Source organism: Mustela erminea, chromosome 4 (genome assembly GCF_009829155.1).
Source record: "Mustela erminea isolate mMusErm1 chromosome 4, mMusErm1.Pri, whole genome shotgun sequence".
NCBI lineage: Eukaryota > Metazoa > Chordata > Mammalia > Carnivora > Mustelidae > Mustela > Mustela erminea.
This window is the reverse complement of record NC_045617.1, coordinates 127,305,553-127,328,218: the sequence shown is the minus strand read 5'-3', so window position 1 is coordinate 127,328,218 and position 22,666 is coordinate 127,305,553. Positions and strand designations below refer to the sequence as shown.

Below are 22,666 nucleotides of genomic sequence, written 5' to 3'. Positions count from 1 at the left end.
GGGAGACGTTCACGGTAATCCCCATGCAATGACACTACATACGGGTTAAACAGCTGTTTAACTGAAAACGTCGAAGCCATCATGCATGCGTGTACAAAAAGAAAAGAGAGAGCGAGAGATGGAAGAAAAAGGTCCACACATAGCACTGAAACACTAGCTAGCAAAGATTCAGCCTTTCTATGAAAAAACAGAAACTGCCAAGTTGAGTTATGAAATAAAGAAAAAGAAAAAAACTGCCATGACAGGAGAACTGTTTGAAAACAAGAATACCCGCGAAGGTTGATCACAGGGAGAGGAAAAGACCTCAGAAGAGAAAAGCAAGCCCGGATGAATAATGGGCTCGGCTGGAAGAGAATTCAGGGTAACCAGCTGTAGGACACCCGGCCCTGCCCGACACAAATACCGCCAGCTCACTCTGTCAGAACTTCGTTTTATTATGGGAGCATCTTCTCTCTGCACGCGCGGGCAGACGTGGATGTGGCGTGAAGCGTCACTGCCCGAAGTACCAAGGAGGCGTGCAGTCGATGGGCTCTTCCTCCCAGATGGTTTTCAGCCGCTGGGCCCAGGACGCCACCATGGCCTTCCTCTCTTCTTCAGAGGCAATCTCGGGAGCAAAGCTGATCTGCGGGGCGAGGACTTTAAATCCACAGAAGTGCAACGCCCCGTGCTGCGGCCACAAGGAAAGCAGAGAGCTGATCAGAAGCAGCATCCCTTCGTGTCATTCAGGTAAACAACGAAAGGGGGGAAAGGACCTGAAATAAGCCTTCAAGGAAGAAAAGAACAACTTCACCGTTTCTAGGTAACCAAAGACAACCGAACTGCCCTATACCCTTAGGATGTGGGCAAGTGAGGTACTCCTGGCAGCTCGAAACTTCCGATCCTAATTGAGATTCATCTGTAATCTTCGCTTCTGACTCAGACAGTAAACCTTATGGTTTTGATTGATTAGGCAAATTATGGTTCATTCATACAGTGGATTATTCTAGAATGATGTGACATTATTCTAGCTATGGTGTATATCCACGTATAGTTGTTCAAGATGTGTCAATGAAAAATAATAAATGTGAAGCAGTATTTGTGGTATACCATTTATGTAAAAACATAAACATTATAACACTAATAATAAAAAATACACATGTAAAAATATGTATGGGCCATAAGGAAATACATCAAATTATTGAAAGTAATTATTTTTAGGGGGGATTAAGAGGGCTTTCTATTTTTATATTTTATAACCTCACTCTTTTTTCTTAACATGTATTTTTGAAAAATGAAAAGAATATATAAAGACTTTTTAAAAACCAGAAGAACTTAAGCTTGGCTCATGACCCCTAAGAGACGAGTTGACCTGTGGAGGAGGAAGTTCAGGCCTTTAAGTTATCACTTTCTCCCACAGAGCATCACAAAATGAATCACTATCTTTTCAAAGACAGCTCTTACTAGAAAATATCACTCTCCCCTCTCTGCACTCCTTGCCTTAAAATCCAGGCTTGCCCTACCAGGGGTAAGTCAGGGGACAAGAGGCCCACAGGTCACTGTCCGTATCTTTAAAGAAAGCTCACAAGCTGTTGACTATGTGATCTCCTACTGCTGGACAAATGTCCCTTTATAACATCCTGGAAGAATGGTTTGCCTCTGGGCTTCTGGGTTTCCTGGGAGCTCGGAGCCAGGATATGGCCGCCTGACCCAGAGCTTGCTCCCTCTGCCCCAACCCCCAGCTAGGTCCCTCAGCAAGGGGTGCCTCCCATGGGGACACCCCAGCCTGCCTGCATATGTGCTGTCCCCTGCTGTCCCCTTCACAGACAGTCCAGGGGTGCACAAAGGCAGCTGGGTATCCACCTGAGAGCAGGCCCAGAGTCCCGGGAACCCGGGGAGGGGTGTGGGCGCTGGGCATGGGGCATGACCCCGGCTCCATGGACCATCACCTGTGGGCGGTGGGAGGCTGTCTGGGCTGCTGGCCCTAGGGCCCCTCTTGCCAGGGTCTGAGTGGGTTGCCACCTTCACAAAGAACCGCCCGTCAGCGTAGACGGTGCCCCGGTGCTCCATACACGCTCATGGGGCAGATAGCAGCTAACCAAGTTCAGCTTAGCTTCCACCCAACAAAGTCAAAGGCTGTCATTATAATAAATAGGTGTTTTCCTACTGGCCCACTTTTTCAGTGCTAAGTAAGGCATTTGAAAGGGCAAAATGTTTTAACTTCTTGTATTCAGGTGGAGTCAAAATGGTCTGGATTCCAGGCTCCATCACATCTCTGACTCCTGGGGGGGTGGGCTGCAAGGGAAGCGGAGGGGGTGAGGGGTGCAGCGGGTACCTGGAGGGGCCACAGGAAGTATCGGAAATCTCCACTGACTCCGGTTTTCGTGTACATCTCGGCTGTGCCCCCCGTGGTTAAAGAGAGAAGAGCCAATTTATTCTGCGGAGGAGAAAACGAATCCATGTGACTCTGGCAACAAGGGGCAGAAGGACCAGAAGGGACAGTCTGAGGTCAGTCCCTCCAGGAACGGACAAATGATAACATTCTCCACAAACACACCCAGCTATAGGCAGCAACCACAGCCGCTGGGGGGAGGGACCAGACCGAGTGAACACGGGGCTCCTCTGCATCCCGACTTCTGGCAGACAGCAGGGTGTGATGCCGGGTGCGGACAGTGAGGCCCAGATGCTGACGGCCTGGGCTGCTGTGAGGGCCAATGAGGCAGCACGGCCCCTGGCCAGGACCACTCATGGAATGGCAGAATTACTTCACCATCCACGACGGACCTCATGGCTTATGGCTTCCTTACATGCCCTTATTTTCTGAGGCTTTCGGAATTAAGACATTATTTATTTCGGTAATGAGTGAACTTAGTAGCAAATTCACTGCTACTGCATCGTGCACGCATGCAATGCTCTCCCTGCCACACGCGTCATATTATCCTGTTTTTCAAAGAGGAACGTGAAGCTGCGAGGTGAAGAGATGGGCGGCCCCGGTCAGCTCTGCATCGCAGCGCAGGCGCCCTCTCCTGAGCCGGAGTTCACACCGTGGGGCCCAACTCGTGGGGCCCAACTCTGCGATACCAACTCTGGGCCTTCCTTGGCCCCGCCATGCAGTTCGCGGCGGATGCATCTATATCCCTCTCTAGACAAACGCCCCATGACCTCAGAAATGACGCTTTCCTTGCCCAAGTACAACACACAGGGCTTTTCACACAGCTGGTGCTCAATCAGTGTTTGTTGAGAAAAAAGCAAACTAGAAACAGGACTTGAGGAGACGCCCCCCACCAGTATGCATAGATCCGTATCCTGGGGCACGTACCTTGAGAAAACCGGCGTCGTAGAATCCTGGGATGTCAAAGGCAAAGCCCTGGCACAGGACCCTGTCCATCCAGCCCTTCAGGATAGCCGGCATGCCGAACCAGTACAGCGGGAACTGTGGACACAACACCAGGGAGAAATGGATGCTGCAGGCTGCCTGACATGGCAGGTTTGCTGATCTGGAAGGAATCCCACTGTCTTCCTCTTCCCAGGGGGCTGGGCAGGTAAGTATAACCAGAGGGCAGCACAACCGGGAGACTTTCTTCCCTTTCGCTTGGGGGCATGAAGTGTGGACAGGATGATGGTGGGCAGGGGGGCAGAGCTGACCATGGTCCTGGTTGCTGTTACAGGTGGCTCTGTGTCCCCTGACCAGGACAGCTCCATCGGCTGGTCCTTGAGCAGATAGGGTGGTGCTAGGAAGTTCTGGACACTAGCTCAGTGGCAGCAGTCCCTGTGACTCATCCAATCAAGGGGCACCACAGAAAGGTATGGAGAAGAATCTGGCCCTTTCCAGTTGCTGCCCTCTGGAAGTCAGGCTGAGTGAAGTTCTGAGAAGCTCTGGGTTTTGACACAAACGAAAGCCTTATAACCTCAGATTCTACACACCAGCAATAAGATTGACCTGAAGTCCATCCTGGTCTCCACAGAACCCCTACACTATATCCAGAATCATCATCAATGACAGTAGATGAGCAGATAATGATCTGATACCAAAGGCAGAGGGAAACCTGTGTTTCATGAGCCTTTGCTATAAATCTAAGACAGGACTTGGCACTGAAATTTAAACTCCACGGCCCCCTGCTGTGTGATGCTGACAAGTTACTTCTCCTCCCTGTGCCTCCTTTTCCTTATCTGACAACAGGGCTGGTACACGTTACTAGGCCTCAGCATCCTGGGGAGGATTCCATGACACAAAACAGTGCTTAGAACAGAGTAAATGCTCAGTGAGTGATGGGGAGGAGTGATCACTACTAAGTAGTAGTGAGGAATGAAGTTCTTACTAATGTTGAATGAAAAACAGGACACTTACAATGCAGGCCCTCTCGGCAAAGCATCAGGAAAAGAGGAAAGGCAGAAGGAAAGGAGCTGTGAGATGGAGTAGCAAAAAAGAAAGATGAGTACAGAAAGGACAGGCCTTGGCTTGCTTTAGATATCCAGGAGTGCAGGAGCGGGCAGAAAGGAGAGATGGGCTCCACGTGGTCACCTGACCCCAGGGGACAGGAAAGAAGAGTCAGAGAGCTCAGTATGGTTCTGCTTGGACCATGGGCCCAGACTGCTGGGCCAGCTGTGATACAGCTTCACTGTCCCAGTGTGGCTACTGTTCTGTGATGACAAAGCATGGGGCAAGCACGCTCGGTGGCACCGTGATCCATGCACGTGGAATCAGGATGGAAGCACAATTCGCACTCTGATCAGGTTAGCCGCTCCAGGCTGCCTGGGAAAGAAAGGGAAGGGGCCAGGAGAGGGTGTCTAGACAGAGCTAGCCTGGGTGGGGCAGAAGAGGAGGGCTGAAGCATTCCCTTCTCCCAAGCAGGTCCGGTTATTTTACCAAGGGTATGTGAACTTTGCCTTCTGGACATTTTGTTTCACCTGGAAACTGGGCGCATCTCCACCCCTCCCCCACATGTGGGGGTCTTGTTCTCTCACCCACTCCCTGCCTTTCCTCTGTGTTGGAAACAGAGACAACTGGGGCCCATCAGATCCGTCTTGGAGATTCCGGACCTAGAGCCCCCAGTCCGTGGTGTGCAACAAGAGGACAGAGCCCGCATGTGGGGAGCAGCAGAGGAGAATCAGAGGGAGAGGGCAGAAGGATTCCTCAAGCCCAGCTAGCCTGTCCTTGGCTTCCACGAGACCCAAGGGATCAGGGCCCTGAAAATAAATTCCTTTTTTTTTAGTTGACTTGGACTTCTGTCAACCCAACAGCTCCCCCAAAGCACGTTTACTTTGCTGCCAGGCTTACCGTTCCCTCTGTGGGTACACACGCCTGTCTAGCTGGGGAAGGGAGGGTGCGTGGCCTGGATGAGACCACAGAAGCAGGATCGGGCCCAGTTCTCTCTGCGGGGAGTCCCAGCCTGGGGCAGGCAATTTGTGAATGAGTGCACAGGTGGGCTGGTGAGGAAACCAGTGACAGGAAGAAAACAAAAGACTTTCCTCTTAATAATTGAGATATTTAGGGCAGGAGTTGCATTTGGACCAAACTACCTTGCATCAACAAATCTGGTTTTCACTCAGCCTCTGCCTGTGTGGGGTGGGGAGCAGAAGGAATGAAGGCAGTTCCCCCTGCATGATGCAGATGCTTCCCAGAGCGCTGGGCTACAGGAGAATTCCTTACTACTTACTTGGGAGTCAGGATTTTGAATGAATATTGACTACACAGATCTCCTTACTTAATTAGACATAAGTAAGTGTGTAAATGTGCTAACAACATTAATACCATTTCTTAGAAGCGTGCGACTCAATATTTGGAAAGAGCTTGTATATGGAATGAATCTAATTTGTAATAATTGGAGACAAAACAAACCTGAAATATCACTAGATCAGCTTCCTGAACCTTTTTCTGTTCGTCAGTTATGTCACTGGCCAGACACCTCCTCTTAAAGGCTTCATATGCTTCTACCCCATAGTTGAAAAACTCAGGATTAGAGAGGGCACCTGGAGAAGAAAAGGCCAAATGTTCTCACTCTCATATGCGTACCCACAGCCCATCCTGGCCTATCCCACTGGCATCCCCATTACCTGGACTCCCTAAAGCAAGTGGCCGGACATTGACTGAGACCCCACCAGGTGCTGGGTCCTGGGGGTCAGGCTATGGAAATAAAAAGAGAAGAAGCTACTGTCCTCACCTGGGACTCAAAGTCCAGTAAGAGTAGATAATAACCACATGATGAATACACAAGACAACAGTCAAGCTAGCTCAGTCTAATGTTACTTCCAGAGAAGCCTCCCATCTTACAATAAAGTTGCTCTGCTTGCTTGCGCTAGTGATGAGCTTTGTAAACCAGGCTTGGAAGATGGGCGAGAGTTCACCAGATGCCCTGGGGTAAGAGACAGGACAGTCTGGGCATCAGACACAGAGATGGCAGGGTGTCGGGCAACCGGGCCTGTCCAGGAAAGGGCCACCAGGAGGCAACCTCCAAAGCAATGGGTGAAAGGCCAGGGGGGCTGCAGGTGATGTGAGCAGAGAGATGGGCCAGGTCTTTTGAGGCTTTTTGTGGAGCCTGAACTTCTCCTGCCTGTGGGGAGCCCTGTGGCGTAGGCGGGAAATACATGAATGCTCTGAAGTGGGTGTGCAGGAGCTCAGTGTAGCCGCAGGGATGCAAGAGTGAGCCAGGTGAGAGCCAGGTGGGGGAGGCTCAGTTAGGCTGCAGCAGTGGGGGGTGGGAGGAGGAGGCTACGGGTAGAACTTACAGCACTGCCCATGGCAACCAAAATGAAAAAGAAGTTATTTTGATCTATGCTTTTAACTGGGACCTTGTCAACAAAAAGGATTCATCCAAGGCACTGATCAGCATCAATCCCAGCTTACCATTCACTGAGGACCCCCTACCTATCAGGTGCTGCGCTCTACACACATTGCCCTTTCCGTCTTTATAAGAACTGGGAAGTGTAAGCCCCAGTCTACCAAAGAGGAAACGGAGACTTTAGAGAGGCTCAGTGACTAGTTCCTACCACAGAGGTTTTGGTGGCAGCAGAGGTGGGACGACCAGGCCAGGTGTGAACCACTCCACCACATGGGGTCTGGAAAGGAGCAGACACACCCCCAGCCATGTGGAGAGGAACCGAAAGGAAGACTAAATCCAAGCTCTTTAAATAGACTCATACTTTAGAAATAGGTCAATGTTCCTTGCTTCCTCTTTTAATCTACCTGTATTTGATTTTCATCCAAAAAACACCTACTGAGTGTTTCCTGAGTATGAGGTTCTGTACTGACAGGAAAACCCAGAGGGTAACTGCTACAGGCATGGGGTCGCGTTCTCTCAGGCAGGTCCCAGGTAGGGTTTTGGCCAGTCACCATGTGTGGAACCTACAGCAGGCCTGGGGTGGTTCTGATGATGGAGAACAGAGATGAGAAGAGGTCCGTAGGCCAAATATATTCCAGGTAAATTTCAAAAGTAAATATCAAAGTAAAGGTATCTGAGTATCATTGGAAAATAAGAATATTTTTCTAAGTGTGGGTATGGGGAGGCCTTCCTAAGCAAGGCAGAAAACCCAGAGGCATAAAACAAGGACTGGCACAGAGCTTGAAATAAAAGGTAGGAACAACATAGATATAAATCAGCAGGGGAACTGGTGACTAAGTTATATTACATCCCATGGAGTGCTATGCAATCATTTAAAACTTAAGACTTCCCAAGATCTAAGTGAATAAAAAGTAAGTCCTATGATGTGGCACCATTTACATCTGTATCCATAGAGTTCGAAACTATAATTTACATGGATATGTACCCTTGTTGATATTTAAAGTAAGATCCACAATGATCTACACCAAAAAGTTAAACTAATTTGTCTCCATGGACAGGGTCGGACTATGGAGTATATATGAAAAGGGGCTGCACTTCTTACCCTATATGTTCACCTTACTCACTGTATTTTAAAATATTTTTTAAAAATAAGCTTGTGTTACTTTATCCACTTAAAAACATAAGAGTCTTAAAAAAAAAGAAAAAGAAAAAGAGTCTGTTTCCTGCTCTGTTGTTCCTTAAGTGAAAATGAATGACTGATTTATTAAAACGGAAGAAAGGCAAGAATATACAGGATGTCAGCTATTAACATCAATATTAAAATTAAACCTTGGGATTATCACTAACACAATTATAAACAGGAAGAAATTAAAGGTATTGAATACCGGAAAGGCTGAGGTCAAATTATCATTATTTGCAGATGATCTGATGGTATATCCGGAAAGCCCGAGAGAATGAGCTAAAAATCTACTACAAACAGTAAGAAAATTAGTCGTGGTTGGGTACACACACACTCGCAGGCACACAAACAGGCACACAGAGATTACTATCCCTCTTCACATAGAGAGATGAAAACCAATTCAAGTATTGTGTAAGATCTGTATGAAGAGCTGCAGGGTTGTTCAGGAGACGGAAGCAAAGGAAAAGTCATACCTTCTCCTGGGTAGGATCAGATAATGGAAGTTCATCAGTAAGTTTAATGGAATCTCAATAAAGATATCATCAGGTTACTTTCTGAATCTGGAAAGTTAATTCAAAAGATTTTATAGGAAAGTAAAGTAAAACTAGCTAGAAAAATAGAAAATAAGGCAAACATGGAAACCTAATCCTATCAGATACTGTATCACTTTCCAAAATAATTAAAGCCATGCTGTACTAAATCCATGAACAGACAGGAGGAAAAAAAAAAAAAACCCAACAGAATACAAAGTGTATAACAGAATCAAAGGTACATGAGAAGTAAAATCACAGTAAAGGTGGCATTTTAAATTAGGGGCTGGATCATGCAATAAATGATTATGAGACAACCAGTGCGTTCTTAGAAAAAATACTGGACCCATACCAAAATAAATTTCAAGTAGATAAAATATTTTTTTAAAGTGAAATATGTCAAACACTAGACAAGACTGTAAATTTTTAAAAAAATCTTAGAGTTTATATAGCGTGACACAAAATCTAGAAGTCATGGAAGAAAAAGACTGATCAAAAGCCAACTAGGAAAATAAAATCCTGCATGGAAAAAAAAAACCAACAGAAGCAAAGTCAAAACAAAACACATATTAAGTAAAAATTGTCTGTTTACAATTCATAAAGCACATGAGAAACTAATTTTTTAATATATAAAGAGCTCTTTAAAACCAGTAAGAGACAGAAAAATGAGTAAGGAATATAAAATATTTAAATTTTATTAATATAATATAAACATTTATAAATATAACATACTAATATAAAGCTAAAAGTATCTCACTTTTCAAAAAGAGTATTTTAGAAAATGCATTCAAAACATCATGTTGTTAAAAAAAAAAAAAAAATCCAGTCAAGAAATGGGCAGAAGACATGACCAGACATTCATCCAAAGAAGACATATAAATGGCCAACAGACACATGAAAAAATGCTCCACATCACTCGGCATCAGGGAAATACAAATTGAAACCACAATGAAGACCATTTTGTACCAGTCAGAATGGCTAAAATTAACAAGACAGCAAACAACAAGTACTGGAGAGGATGTGGAGAAAGGGAACCCTCTTCTACTGTTGGTGGGAATGCAAGCTGGTGCAGCCACTTTCGAAAACAGTATACAGGTTTCTCAAAAAGTAAAAATAGAGCTACCCTAGGACTCAGCAACTGCACTACTAGATATTTTTCCAGAGGATACAAACACAGTGACTTGGAGGGGCACCTGCACCCCAGTGTATGCAGCAGCAAAGTCCACGACAGCCAAACTATGGGAAGAGCTGAGATGTCCATCGACAGAGGACTGGATAAAGAAGATGGGGTCCGTACATACAATGGAATACCACTCAGCTATCAAAAAGAAATCTTGCCATTTGCAACATAATGAATGGAACTAGAGGATATTATGCTAAGGGAAATAAGTCAGACAGAAAAAAGACAAATACCATATGATTTCCCTCAGAGGTGGAATTTAAGAGACAAAACAGATGAACACAGGGGAAAGGAAGGAAAATTTAAGTAAGATGAAAATAGAGAGGGAAACAAACCACAAGAGACTCTCAACTACAGGAAACAAACTGAGGGTTGCTGGAGGGCAGGTGGGTAGGGGGATGGGTAACTGGGGGATGGGCATGAGGGAGGGCCCTTGGTGTAATGAGCGCGGGGCGTTAGATGCAACTGGTGAACCACTAAACGCTACCTCTGAAACTAATAATTAAAAAAATGCTAGGAAAACCCCCCCCCAAAACCCCCTCATGCTGTATACCTTAAATATATATAACTTTTGTCAATTATGTCTCAATGCAGCTGCGAAAAAGAAAAAAATGCTTCTTACATAAACACAGGCAGTAAAGCTTACTTACAATGAGAGAAAGGCAAATCAGAACTATACTAGGAGGCCATTCTTCACCTGACAGACTGGAATTTATCAAAATTGGTCAAGCAGAGGAAATGAGCACTTGCAAACATGTTGGTGTGACTGTAAACTGGTCCATTTACCATCTGATATTATCTACGAAAATCAAGACTGCACCTTCCCTCTGACCAGCAATTCTACCTCTAGATACACCTGGATATGTAGAAAAACACACATGGCCATGATTCTTCCTTGTAGCTCTGCGTGTAACAGGAAAAATCAGGAATGATCTGAAATGCCCGGGCAGTAGGGACTACTTGAACTATGACAGCTCCACACAGTGAATACTCTGGGCAGTAAAAACACATGCAATGCGCAACACCGGTAAAATATGCCACCATTTTGAAACAAAGTGGAGAGAAAATGGAGACTACCCCTGTAATTGCGTTCCATAGCACAGATCACTCTGGAGGGACGGAGATTCGAATGAGCGCCCTGGTGGGACAGGGATGGGAAAAAGATCTGCCATGTAGACTCTCCCGACTTGAGAACTGGGTACCGTGTGCAGTGGTTAGTTTTGTCAAAATATTTTTTCCATTAAAAAATTAGAAAAAACAAAGTTAAAAGAAACAGGGGTGCCAGGGTGGCTCAGGGGGTTAAGCGTCTGCCTTCAGCTCAGGTGGTTGGGATTGAGCCCCGCATCGGGCTCCCTGCTCAGCAGGGAGTCTGCTTTTCTCTCTGCCCTTCACCCTGCTCGTGCTCTGTTTCTCTCTCAAATAAATAAATAAATAAAATCTCACCCCAAAATTCAAGGAACAAACACCATTCAGCCCATGACTCACCGATGACATCCTTCCTGGTGGCCCGTGGCTCGAAGTCCATGGCGTACAGATCAGAGACGGTGACGGTGCAGCCCTGCTTGCTGAGTTCCTCTACTGCCACTTTCTTCAAGGAGCCATTTAAAGACCTGGGTTCTTGGTGGGCATAGACAATGAGCACTTTCTTGCCTGTATCGGAAAAGAAATGATTTCTTCTGAAGAACAATTCCTCTTGGTCAAAATTCCAAGAAGACTAAGATAACAACAAAACGTGTAGTTGGATTACAGGTTCAAGTTAGGAAATACCAACCTCTGTCACAGGTAACAGTTTTAATGTAATGAATAGTTTTTTTTTTTTTTAAGATTTTATTTATTTATTTGACAGAAATCACAAGTAGACGGAGAGGCAGGCAGAGAGAGAGAGAGAGAGGGAAGCAGGCTCCCTGCTGAGCAGAGAGCACGATGCGGGACTCGATCCCAGGACCCTGAGATCATGACCTGAGCCAAAGGCAGCAGCTTAACCCACTGAGCCACCCAGGCGCCCCAGTAATGAATAGTTTTTAGAAAAAGTCCAGTTATAACATAGCTCGTGGTTGCCTGAGTTTACTAATGCATAGATATAAAATGGGTCAAATTAAGATTCCTCAAAAATAGCATCATGAATTTCTTGAAAGGCCCGAGCTATAGCAGTTATCTTCTATCATAAGTTTCCGCCCTGTTGACAAACACCAAAAGTGAAAGCTACCATGACTAATTTCTCCAGCTAACCCGACTTTGGCCGGCATCGGCTATGGACAGCTCTGTTTCCTTCTCCTTCAGGCCCACAGAAATGGGACAAGTAAACCAGGCAGGGAAAATCAGACCCCTAACCCTGGAGGGAGGCAGGGTCTAGACGAAGCCCGCTTTGAGTGACAAGGCTGATGTGAAGGCTCTATGAAGAGTCTCAGCTTTACAAGTCCTGCCTGTGTCATTAACACCAACAGCCTCTGAAGCAACATCTCCCTCGTTCAGAAGATTCTAGGAGGCAGCTTTAGTCATCTGCTTAAATTTGTCCTCAGTAATGTCAAAGACTAAAATGTAAGAACTCTTGATTTAAATTTTTCATTTTAGGCCCCTAAGAAGGAAATAACCAATGTTAGTTTGAAGCAGTTTCAGGCACTCAACTGGGTGTAAAGGTTGGATTCAAGGGCTTAGGTTAATCGTTAACATTTTTATTTTAACTTCTCAGACTCACTGGTGACACAGGAACTCGACCAATGGATACAAATGAAACATCCACATCAGTGGTTCTCAGGTGGGGGCGGTATCCCCTCCCAGGGGGACAGTCACAATGTCTGGAGACACTCTGAGTTGTCACCGCTAGGGAGAGTGCAGCTGGCATCTGGTGGATAGATACGGGAGAGCTGCTAGACATCCTACAACGGACAGGACACACCACACCAAAGGGTCACTGGCCCAGGATGTCAGTAGTGCTCAGGGTCAGAAGCCCGAGTCTACACCAGACTGTGTCAAGTAATGTGGATCCTTACATTCTAAAATGAAGAATTTTTGACAGAGAAAGAGAAAGCACAATTAGGGGAAGCAGCAGGCAGAGGGAGAGGGAGAAGAAGGCTTTCCGCTGAGCAGGGAGCCCAATATGGGGCTCGATCCCAGGACCCTGGGATTGTGACCTGAGCCGAAGGCAGAGGCTTAACCAACTGAACCTAGTGTTCCTTAAAATTAAGAATTTTTATGCCATATTGTTGAGAGGAACAATAAGCTCCAGAATGGGGTGTGTGTGTGTGTGTGTGTGTGTGTGCACGTGTATGTGTGTGTGTGAGCAGGGACAAGAATAAAAATTGAGTCATGCTACATTTTAAACCATGGTTACTCCTGAGGTTCATTCACTCAGTATAAATATTTATGAGCACTTCCATAGCCTGGGTATCATTCCAGAGACTAGAAGCAGAGCAGAAACAAGATAAGCATGGCTCTCATTTTTGAGGAACTTATAGTCTGGTGGGGTTTGAAATGCATAATAAAACAACAAAATACAAAACAAGATAATTCCAAATAGTGATTCATGTTAAAAACAAAACATTTCAGTGTTGTTTGGGTTTTTATAACATATTTAATTTCTAATTAAAGCTTTTTTTTTTTTTTTTAAGAAAAGCTTATCTCCCCCATAGGTTATAGTCACCTGCCATGTTCTAAGATGATGAATTCTTGTTGTTTTTGTAGTACAAAAGGGAGTGTCTGCTGTTAATCCTGGGCAGGGAAGGATTCAGAGGGCAAGGTGCAGGCGTTCAGCTGCGGTCGGTCACTCTGCTCAGCAACACCAACAATCTGGAAGAGAACGCAAACACGTGAGGGAAGGGGACAGATGCGGTGAGGTCAGTGTACCAACGGCAGGCCTTAGGAAGGACATGCAGATGTGTCTGAAAAAACCTTTCTCAAGAGGGGCAAGGAACCACTTGGTGATTTCAGCCTCAGAGGACAAATCATGCAGGGTGCCAAAACCAAGGCCTTTTTTTTTTTTTTTTTGGAGGACTTGGAACCTTCCATGAAGGTAGGTCCTAGAAAATGAGATATGATAAGAAGCAGGAGACATGTTTCTGTGTCCTTCCTCCCTCTCCCACATTGCCATGTCCCCACCCACCAGTAATCAACACAGCGGAACCAACGAAGGTCGGGGGTTTTGGTCAGAAATTCAGTGACCACGTCTACTGCGGTCTGCAAGGTCCCAGCAAGGCTGAGAAGAGCAAGACAGACAAGACAGACATATGGTGGCCTGCATGTAATAAGGCTCTGGAAAAATACCAGTTCTCCCGAGAAGGCCTCAAAGGCACAAAAGAAGCCTGAATCCTTACTCCAGGCTAGCCAGCTCTTAAATAATCAGCTTCATTCTGGGAAAGACAAGACCCCTCCAACAAACCTGCTCCCTCTGCCAGAAGAAACAGCCCACACAGAGCCTGTGGCTCAGGGTCAGTGTGCAGACGCTGTGGGATGCATGCTGTATCAAATGACAATTTTTTAAAAAAGATTTTATTTATTTATTTGGTACAAAGAGAGAGAATACAAGCAGGCAGAGCAGCAAGCAGAAGGAGAGGGAGAAGCAGACTCCCTATGGAGCAGGGAGCCCTACGTGGGGCTCGATCCCAGAACCCTGGCATCATGACCTGAGCCGAACGCAGATGCTTGACCAACTGAGCCACCCAGGCGCCCCATCAAATCACAATTTGAGCATATCAGTGCATCTTTATCGGGTAACAAGAACAGAGAGATGGAAAACAGGCTTATCCATGGTCACGACTGGAATCTGGAGCAGGGCCTGAATTAGCCTCTTCCTGGGCCCTCCACACCTCAGCTGTCCGGGAGAGGGAATGGGCTCTGGCTCAGGTTGGGCATCCCAGGAACAGAAAGAAAAAGAGATTTAAATAATAGTGGCCGGAACTGAGTCAAGGGCAGGCAGGATGCTTAACTGGAGCGGGAGCAAAGAGCTCTGGCGGGACAGAGGGTGGGAACACCAACACCATCATACCTCAAAGGGGAGTTTAAATCCTGCCCATTTGCTCAAGTTGACTACTGACCGAACAGTTGGGAATCTGCGTCTTTGGCTACCCAACATCCCCTCCTGTTTTTCACCAACAGTCCCTGAATTTATTCAGGTGACAGTGTGTCCAGCTAATCCCTCCATTTCCCAGTCTTCCACTCAGGGGTGGCCAAAGAAGTGAAGCGGAAGCCATTACATGTGGCTCCAAGGACATATCCTTAAAGGGGCTAACCTAGGGGACGGGGAGGGTGGGGGCACCATTTCAGCCCCTGCCGCTGGCCTTCGTCTGAGCTGCACTGTGGAATGACAGCTAGGGCTCTGTCATTCATTTGCTGTCATGAGGGTAGACGCTGTGGACTAAGGACGGCAGCGCAGAGATACGAAAGGAACCTGGATTCCTGATGCTTCCTTGGGGCTGTGAGAGGGTCCTTCAGACTTCTTCATGTGGGAGAGCACACGTGGAATCGTGATTAAGCTGCCTGTGGAGTTGACTATCCACCAACAGCAGTGAATGGAACACAATTCCAATCTATGCATTCATTCAGCTGGGTTACCGACTCATAGGAGGACTCTGGCCAAGTACTGCGCCCGGTTGGGGAGGCCACAGCAGTGAACAAGACAGGCAAGAATGGAACTTTATACTCTCAGCTGGGGGAGGGGGAAGCTGGGCAAACCAAACGAGCAGGCAAAGAAGGCAACCATAATATTCAAGATAGTGGTAAGTATTAATCATAATGCTAAGTAACAGCGATAGTGATAAGAAAACAAAGTGCTTTTGTGACTAAAATGGCCAGGGGTACATTTGCTATTTTAGATAGGAGCTCCAGGAAAGTATCTCTGGGAATAAGGATGTGAATGATGTTAGGGACCCAGTCATGCAAATATCAGAGGTTTAGGCAGAGGGAATGGCAAGAAAGAGGCCTGAGGTAAGAATTGGCCTGGAGTGTTCAAGAAAGCCTGTTTGACTGGCCTGCAGCTTAAAAAGAAAAAAAGTTTGGATGGTGGGAGATGTGGTCAGAGAGGTGAGGTGGGGTCTGTAGGATGGGGAAAGGATCTTACTCAGCCTAACAACAGAAAGCCACTGGAGCATCTTAAGCAGGAGAATGGTAGGATCTGATTACGTTTTAAAAGGTTATCAGTGTCACGTGGGCTCCGGGAACACCTTATCCTGAGATTCTATTTGGGTTTGGATAAAATACTTTAATATTAATGCCCATGACAAGGCATGCATTCTTTTGCATCCCCAGGCCTCACCATTCACTGCTGTTTTGCTTGGCCCAGTTTCCATATTCACATCACACACCTGGCCGCCTGAGGCATTTGAGTTCATGACTCCCCATCGTCCATTCTTCTATTTGTAGAGGGTAAGACACAGACCCAGGAAGTGAACGACTTGTCCAGAATCAGAGAAAAGACTCCAAGCCAGGCTCCTTACTAGCTGTCCAGTGCTCTTCACCTCTCTCCGCACTCACCTTCCTTAACACCCTCCTGCACAGAGGCAGCTTCCTTTGTTAGGAAGAAGGCACTTACCCAGCTCAGTAAGAAAAAGGAACATGTGGTGTGCGAAAGTTAATAAAGGGAAATATCATTTGAAGTGGAGTCAGGACACCCCATAGCGGGGCCTCTCACCCATACACTTCCCCTCACAGCTAACCTTACATTCCTGAACAGGAAGACATTCATTTTACAGCCCCAGCGGGAGGAAGAAAGATTTTTTTTTTCCTCCTTGCCCAGCAACAGTCCAGTTAGTAAGAAACTGACACAACTCAGCCCACCGGAAAGGATCACCACCCTGAACTCTTCCCTTCCTCCAAGAGGCTCAACAAACCTTTGTTCAAAGCAGTTCTTCCCAAATTCCTCCTTTTCCTCTAAAGTAATGTTCCTCTGTTCCTCTCTTTTGTTCTCCAGACTGACCTATGGTTTGCCATAGCCTGCAGGTCCCACATTGAATTCCTCTGCAATTCCTGAATACACTCATTTTGCTAGTAAAATAACTGTTTTGTTGGTCGCCTGGGTGGCTCAGTGGATTAAAGCCTCTGCCTTCGGCTCAGGTCATGATCCCAGGGTCTTGGGATAGAGCCCCACCTCGGGCTCTCTGCTCAGCGGGGAGCCTGCTTCTTCCTTTCTCTGCCTGCCTCTCTGCCTTCTTGTGATCTCTCTCTATCAAATAAATAAAAAATCTAAAAAAAAAATAAAAAAAAAATAACTGTTTTGTTTGTTTGTTTTTTAGGTCAACAGATTATTAAACTATATATACCATACCAAATGGGCTCTGATATTTTTATGCATATTATTTCATCTTAATCCGCAGAGTACCCAGAAACTATTTTATAATATTTTCATTTGATTTCTGAGAAAATTAATAAAAGGGAGGGTCATTTAGAGTAGATTCGGGGGCCAGCAGGAGCAGCCCTTGCATGCCGCTTGGTCAACCGCAGATCCAAGCAGAAGAGACAGATGCACTTTGCAGAGAGATGCTACCTAAGTGTCCCAGCAAGAAGTAGAAAGGTTTCCTCTTGGCCCCGCAACAGTCCAGCCAATGGGAGGCGGTCGTACTCAGCCAATGAGAAGCCAGTATACTTGGAACTCCGGCGTTGCTCCAGTGGACTTTCTGGTTCTAACAGCCTTCCTCAACTCCCTTCTCCCAGCATTGCTCCCGTTCCTTCTCGGCACTTGCCTGTGGCTTTACCTGAGCTTGCTTGCTCCAGATGGCAAATCTCCACAGTTCCCAAATAAACCTTTTTTTTTTGGCTGGTAAAATAACTGTCACTTTTATTTTTAAGGTTAAGAGTTTTTTTAAAACATGTATGCATGCCCAAATGTGCGCATTTCTCTTACTGGGCACCCAAGTTATTTGGTTCCCCTGCCAGCTATAAACAGCACTGCTAGCCGATGTCTCCTTTAATACATATTCCTTTTCATTCCTTTAGCTAATATTCTCAGGAGGACAAAAGGCTGAAGACTATTTTTCCAGGATCTGCTACAGACAGCCAGGAGCCAAAACAGAGGCGGCTCCCCGCGGACAGCGTAGCCCTAGCCGGTGCTCCGCGGACCGAAATGATGGCACGCCCTGTCCACACCGACCTGGGCTGCCCTGTTTCATTTTTAACACTAGGATAATCACACCACGTACCTCCTAGGGCAGAGGGCCCGTTAAAGGAGACGATTCTGCTAAACACTCACAACCGGACCTAGCACGCGGTAAGAAGTAAGTACAGCCGCAGGGCCCAAGGGTGAATGGCCCGCGGCGCGGACCGCAGCGTCCCGGAGAGTGCCCCCCAACCCCAATCCCGCGCCAACGCCCCGCACCCTGGCGAGGGAAGGCCCTCACCTTGAGGGCAGCGCAGGACCCAGAGAAGCAGCTGCAGGTCTCAGACCTCCGCCTTCAGGAGCGAAGCTCCCGGCGTCCGAGCTAGCTTCCAGCCCCCGGGGCCCCGCACTCTCGCACGTCCGCTGGGCGACCAGCTGCGGCTGCGCTCTGCACTGCCAGGCCGCGTGCACTGGTGCGGCCTGGCGGGTCCTCCGAGCCCCGACACTCCCTCGTCCCAGCACCGCCCCCCGCACCGCCCCCCGCACCGCCCCCCGCACCTCCCGCCGCACCTCCCGCCGCACCTCCCGCCGCACCGCCCCCGCACCGCCCCCCGCCTGGGCGGTCCTGACCTATGCCCCGCCCCACACCTCTAGCAGTGGCTCTGGACCCCTCCTTCTGTGTGCTTCTTCCCTTCTCCATCCCTGGTTAGGTATCCAGGTTAAAAAAGGCGGGTCCAGGGCGCAGTACTTAGCAATGAAAAGGACAGCCTGTGAGACTCTCCAGAAAATTATGCTGAGTGAAAAGAGCTAATCTCAAGAGGTTCCACGCTGTAGGACTAACTTTATGTGACATTCTTGAAATGACAAATTACAGAAATGGAGCACAGGTTAGTGGTTGCCAGGGTTTAGGAAGGGGGTAACTGGGAACAGCAGGGACCCTTGTGGTGATGGCAATGTTCTGTATGGGACCGTGTCAATGTCAGTATCCTGGCTGCGATACTGCACTGTAGTTTGGCCAATATTCCCAGTGCAGGATTCTGAATAAAGGGCAGAGGGGCTGGGCTGTCTCCGTACTCTTTCTTCCTCTCTCTCTCCCCCTCCCTCCCTGCTTTCCCTCCCTCTTTTTCTTTCCTTTTCTCTCCTCTCCTCTCCTTCTCTTCTCTTTTCTCCTCTCCTCTTCTTCTATTTTCTTTTTGTTTCATTTTGTTTGTTTGTTTTTCTCTTTCGTAGGCTCCAGGACCCTGAGATCAAGCCCAGAGCTGAGATGAAGAGTATGACTCAACCAGCTCAACCAGTTGGCCACGCACATGCCCCTTGGGTTGTTTCTTAAACGACATGGGAGTCTACAATTTTCTGAAAAGAAAAAGCTTAATCAAAGAAGAGGAATGTTCAAGGCCAAGGATATCCCCTAGAAGGCAGAGAGGTACATGAACCAGAGCCTGTGTGTGTGTGCATGTGTGAGAAAGATAGGTGCTGGTGAGCAGTTTGGGCTAATTATCTTTTCCTTTTTTCCCAGCTCTTTCTAGTTTATGCTACCTTCCTTTGTAGCATAGCCCTCCTTCCTTTGTGACCTTCTCAAGGACCCTCCCCAAACTCTATGCTTTGATTTTTGGTGTCCTCAGATGGTTTCAGCAATGAGAATACGGCCTCTCTGAGATGCCCTCATGCAGGCAGGGAACAGGGCTGCGTAGTCTTGTGAGCCCAGGAGATCCCCGAGGCAGCTTTCATTTTACAATGACCTTTGTCAGAGGAAAAAGTGCTTGAGGCACTTTCTGATGGACTAGATTGTCCCCAAAGGTGAAGTTTGCTTTGTCTTAGCCCCCTTTCTGTTGACTCACTGAGGGGATGTCCTCACATCATCTCTGTGTCACGGAAGGAAACGATTCATCCTAAAAGGAAGGTGCAGGCCCTCTGGCATAACTGAAGGGAAGCTTCCTTAGGAGGAGGGCAAGTAACCCTATTGCCCGGTCTCTTGTATGGTGAGGACTTCTAAGACCTCTGGGTGATGTGGGTGCCGTGGGAAGACCAGGGAACTGTGGAATAGCAAATTCCAGAACCAGTCTTGGGTGCATCTTAGTCTTGGTATGAGAACTGAAAGAACCGGGGAGTAAGGGAAACCAAGGCTCACTCTCTGAAAAACAAGAAGAGAAAATTGGAACGCCGCTTTTATTATGCTTCTGTGTGATCTGACAGCGCCATCTTGTGGTGATGAGGAGCAATCACACATGTGGCCTGAGCTAGTTACTCCCTTGAGAATGGAAGCTGGTCTTCCCTTGGCTTTGTGAGCCCCGTGGACCCCCATGGTTGCTTCTAGGACAGTTCAGCAGGAGCCCATCTGGCAAGAGAAAATAACAGAATCTCCTGCTAATCTGGTTTTGAAAGCTGAGTATTTACCGCAAACAAATAAGATATGACCATGTTTGTATTCTGAGTTTAATAAGAAGGCGGCGCTTTTAAATCCCAATAAATTCAATTGACAGCAACAATGCAAATCACTTGCAGGGGGTTCTGAGATTTCCATTTTCATTTCCCCCCTTGCTATGAAGAAATGCAAGAACTGAATTAAGCATTCTAGGCAAAGAGGCAGTTAAGCTAGTTACACGCTTCCTCTTCTCCCCAGCTCCCTATACTTGTTTCTGATGAAAATGAATAGCAAGGGCTACATTAAGGCTAATATAAGCAGTTTAAACTATCTCCTAGACGAGATAGTTTGGGTTTTATTTAATGACTTTTACTCTTCTAACAGCGTCCCCTTCGTTTGAGAAACAAATTCTTCCTAATATATTTTTTATAGTAAACTGTGTATAAGATTTGCCATTTTAAGCCTTGTAAGCACACAGTTCAGTGGTGTTAATTATATTCACAGTGTTGTGCAAACAAAACCATTATATATATCGCCAAATTTTTAATTTTCCCAAAGAGTAACTCAGTAAGCATTAAGCAATTACTCCCTACCCCCGCTCCCAAAAGTCCTGGTAACCTATTTACTTTCCACCTCTATCAATTTGCCTATTCTACAAATTTTGTGCAAGTGGAGTCATATAGTATCTGGCTCTTTGTGTCTGGCTTACTTTCACTTAGCATAATGTTTTTGATGCAAGAAAGTTGGGTCTGAGGACCTAGAGGGAGGTCCCCACAGGTCCCTCCAAGAGTGTCCTTGGTTTTGCATAGGATAAAAATCAAACTTGAGCTGGAGAAAGTAGAAGCAGAGGTTACTGAATAGTGATCAATTGTGGGAGGCAGAATGTCCAGTAGCCTAGGGAAGGAAAAGAGAACAATTCTCGTTGTTACTTGGAGTTAGGGGGGAGGGGTCCAGAGTACATGTTCCTTCAGGAATCCAGGGTAGGGTCTGATCAAAGGCAAGCGACAGGTGAACCAGAGGTCTTAGTTCATAAATCATCAATGGTAGAGGGTATCGATGCTAGCGTTAGCTGAGGTTTGTTTGAATCTAATGGCCTGGTACTTGTTTGGATCCCGGTTCTTCTTAGATATTATCAGGTGTTTGGGGACCTGGGAAAACCTCAGAGAATGACTAACTGATGTGCTTCCCCCTTGGAGTGGGAACATAACTCCTTTGGGTTACACAGATGCAAAATACAGAACATGAGGAAATGGGGCCCAACAGAAAAACAGCAGAGATAGAGCCTTTCTAAAAACATCCCCTCAGCTTCCTTATCTCATCTTCAAGGTTCATCCATATCATAGCATATACCAGAACTGTATTATTTCTTTTTTTAAAGGGATGCCTGCCCCTCACTGCTGTGGTAAGAAGTGGCATTCAGAGGACGCTGCTTCCTTGGAAAGTGTGTGGAGCTTGCTGAACGGGGATTCCTGGACGCCAGCAGGCACTAAGGCAGTCCTTGGGGCAGAAATGAGTCTTAGGATGAGTTCCCAAGCAAGAAACCAGCTGAGGACAAACAGGCATGACAGGTGTGGCCTCCTGACCCTCTGTCTGCAAGTCTCAGCTCCAACCAGAACTTCATTACATTTTATGGCTGAATCATATGCCATGACCCATACCAGAACACATTCTGTTTATCCAATCATCTGTTCCATACTTGGGGCGCCTGGCTGTTGTGAATCATCCTGCTGAAAATATTGCTCTACAAGTGTCTGAACCCCTGTTTTCAATTCCTCTGTGTATATACCTAGGAGTGAAATTGTTGGGTCTCGGGGTAATTCTGTGTGGCTTTTTAAAGAGCTGGCCAACTTTTTTCTGTAGTGACTATACCATTTCACATTCCCACCAGCTCTATACAAGGGTTCTGATTTTTCTACATCCTAACCGTTTATGTTCCTTTGAAAAATGATTATAACCATAATGTTAACAATGAAATATAATTATTTTACCAGTAAAAATGGGTTTATTTAGGAATAACAGAGAATTACAATTTGGGACATGCAAGCTATGGCAAAGCCATTGGCGAGTCCAATAAACAAAGGAGAGGAATGTTATTTTATGAAGAGGAGGGAGAAAATTAGGAGGGATTATTTTGAGTGAAAGACTTTTGGAGAAGAGCTAGAGTTCAGGGTGATGATGATTTCTCATTGGCTGAGTTGCGGGTGGGTGGGGGCGGTGGTGAATTTCCTGGAGGAGATGCAGCATACATCTGTTCCCTTTGGGACCCTATAATTGATGGGGTCTATAACTGACAATTCTTTTGGGGTCCATAATTGACAATTCTGCTGTAATTGGCATTGAGTGGTATTGTTATGGGACCCCTGAAACCAGGTTCTTGAGTCTCAATGTCATAGAAATGAACTTTGAACTCGAGAGAAAGAAAACAGGTGGAGTTTATTAGAGACAGCTTATATACAAGGAAGCTGACCAGAACAATGTCATTACTTTGTGGTCGTCACTCTTTGGTGGCTGACATATTTTAGGGCACCTGAAAAACAGAAATAGTTGTGCAGGCAGGCTTAAAATTGTTATTTCTGGGTGAACTGTTTCTTCTGTTTTTGCTCAAACAACCCTTACTCCCTGAAGAATTGTTCTCT

The 22,666-nt window shown here is 46.5% G+C and overlaps 1 protein-coding gene and 1 long non-coding RNA gene across 3 annotated transcripts; one reads left to right on the top strand and one right to left on the bottom strand.

Annotated features, from left to right (window-relative positions):
• Nucleotides 1-413: 413 nt before the first annotated feature.
• On the bottom strand, nucleotides 414-18,178 carry NQO2 (N-ribosyldihydronicotinamide:quinone reductase 2). Of its 2 annotated transcripts, none has more exons than XM_032340969.1 (7): nucleotides 17,970-18,178; nucleotides 13,286-13,431; nucleotides 11,131-11,295; nucleotides 5,816-5,946; nucleotides 3,296-3,409; nucleotides 2,312-2,413; nucleotides 414-667 (listed from the first exon to the last, which is right to left on the bottom strand). In XM_032340969.1, exons 2-7 carry the CDS (start codon nucleotides 13,290-13,292, stop codon nucleotides 491-493), a joined length of 696 nt encoding a protein of 231 aa, XP_032196860.1. In that variant the 5' UTR covers nucleotides 13,293-13,431; nucleotides 17,970-18,178; the 3' UTR covers nucleotides 414-490. The 2 variants fall into 2 exon arrangements, with proteins under 2 accessions (XP_032196860.1, XP_032196861.1); XM_032340970.1 differs by lacking the exon at nucleotides 17,970-18,178 and adding an exon at nucleotides 17,772-17,881.
• A 133-nt stretch (nucleotides 18,179-18,311) lies between these two features.
• Nucleotides 18,312-22,177, top strand: LOC116589074. Its single transcript, XR_004285172.1, has 3 exons — nucleotides 18,312-18,555; nucleotides 18,899-19,091; nucleotides 21,409-22,177. It is a non-coding gene; the product is annotated as an uncharacterized LOC116589074 (long non-coding RNA).
• The last annotated feature ends 489 nt before the right edge of the window (nucleotides 22,178-22,666 follow it).

Excerpts from the sequence above, each read along its gene's own strand:
- NQO2 (XM_032340969.1), bottom strand. Across the intron at positions 3,410-5,815 it reads CTGATCTAGTGATATTTCAG|TTCCCGCTGTACTGGTTCGG; the intron begins GTTTGTTTTGTC and ends TTGTGTCCACAG. Across the intron at positions 2,414-3,295 it reads ACGACGCCGGTTTTCTCAAG|AATAAATTGGCTCTTCTCTC; the intron begins GTACGTGCCCCA and ends TCTCCTCCGCAG.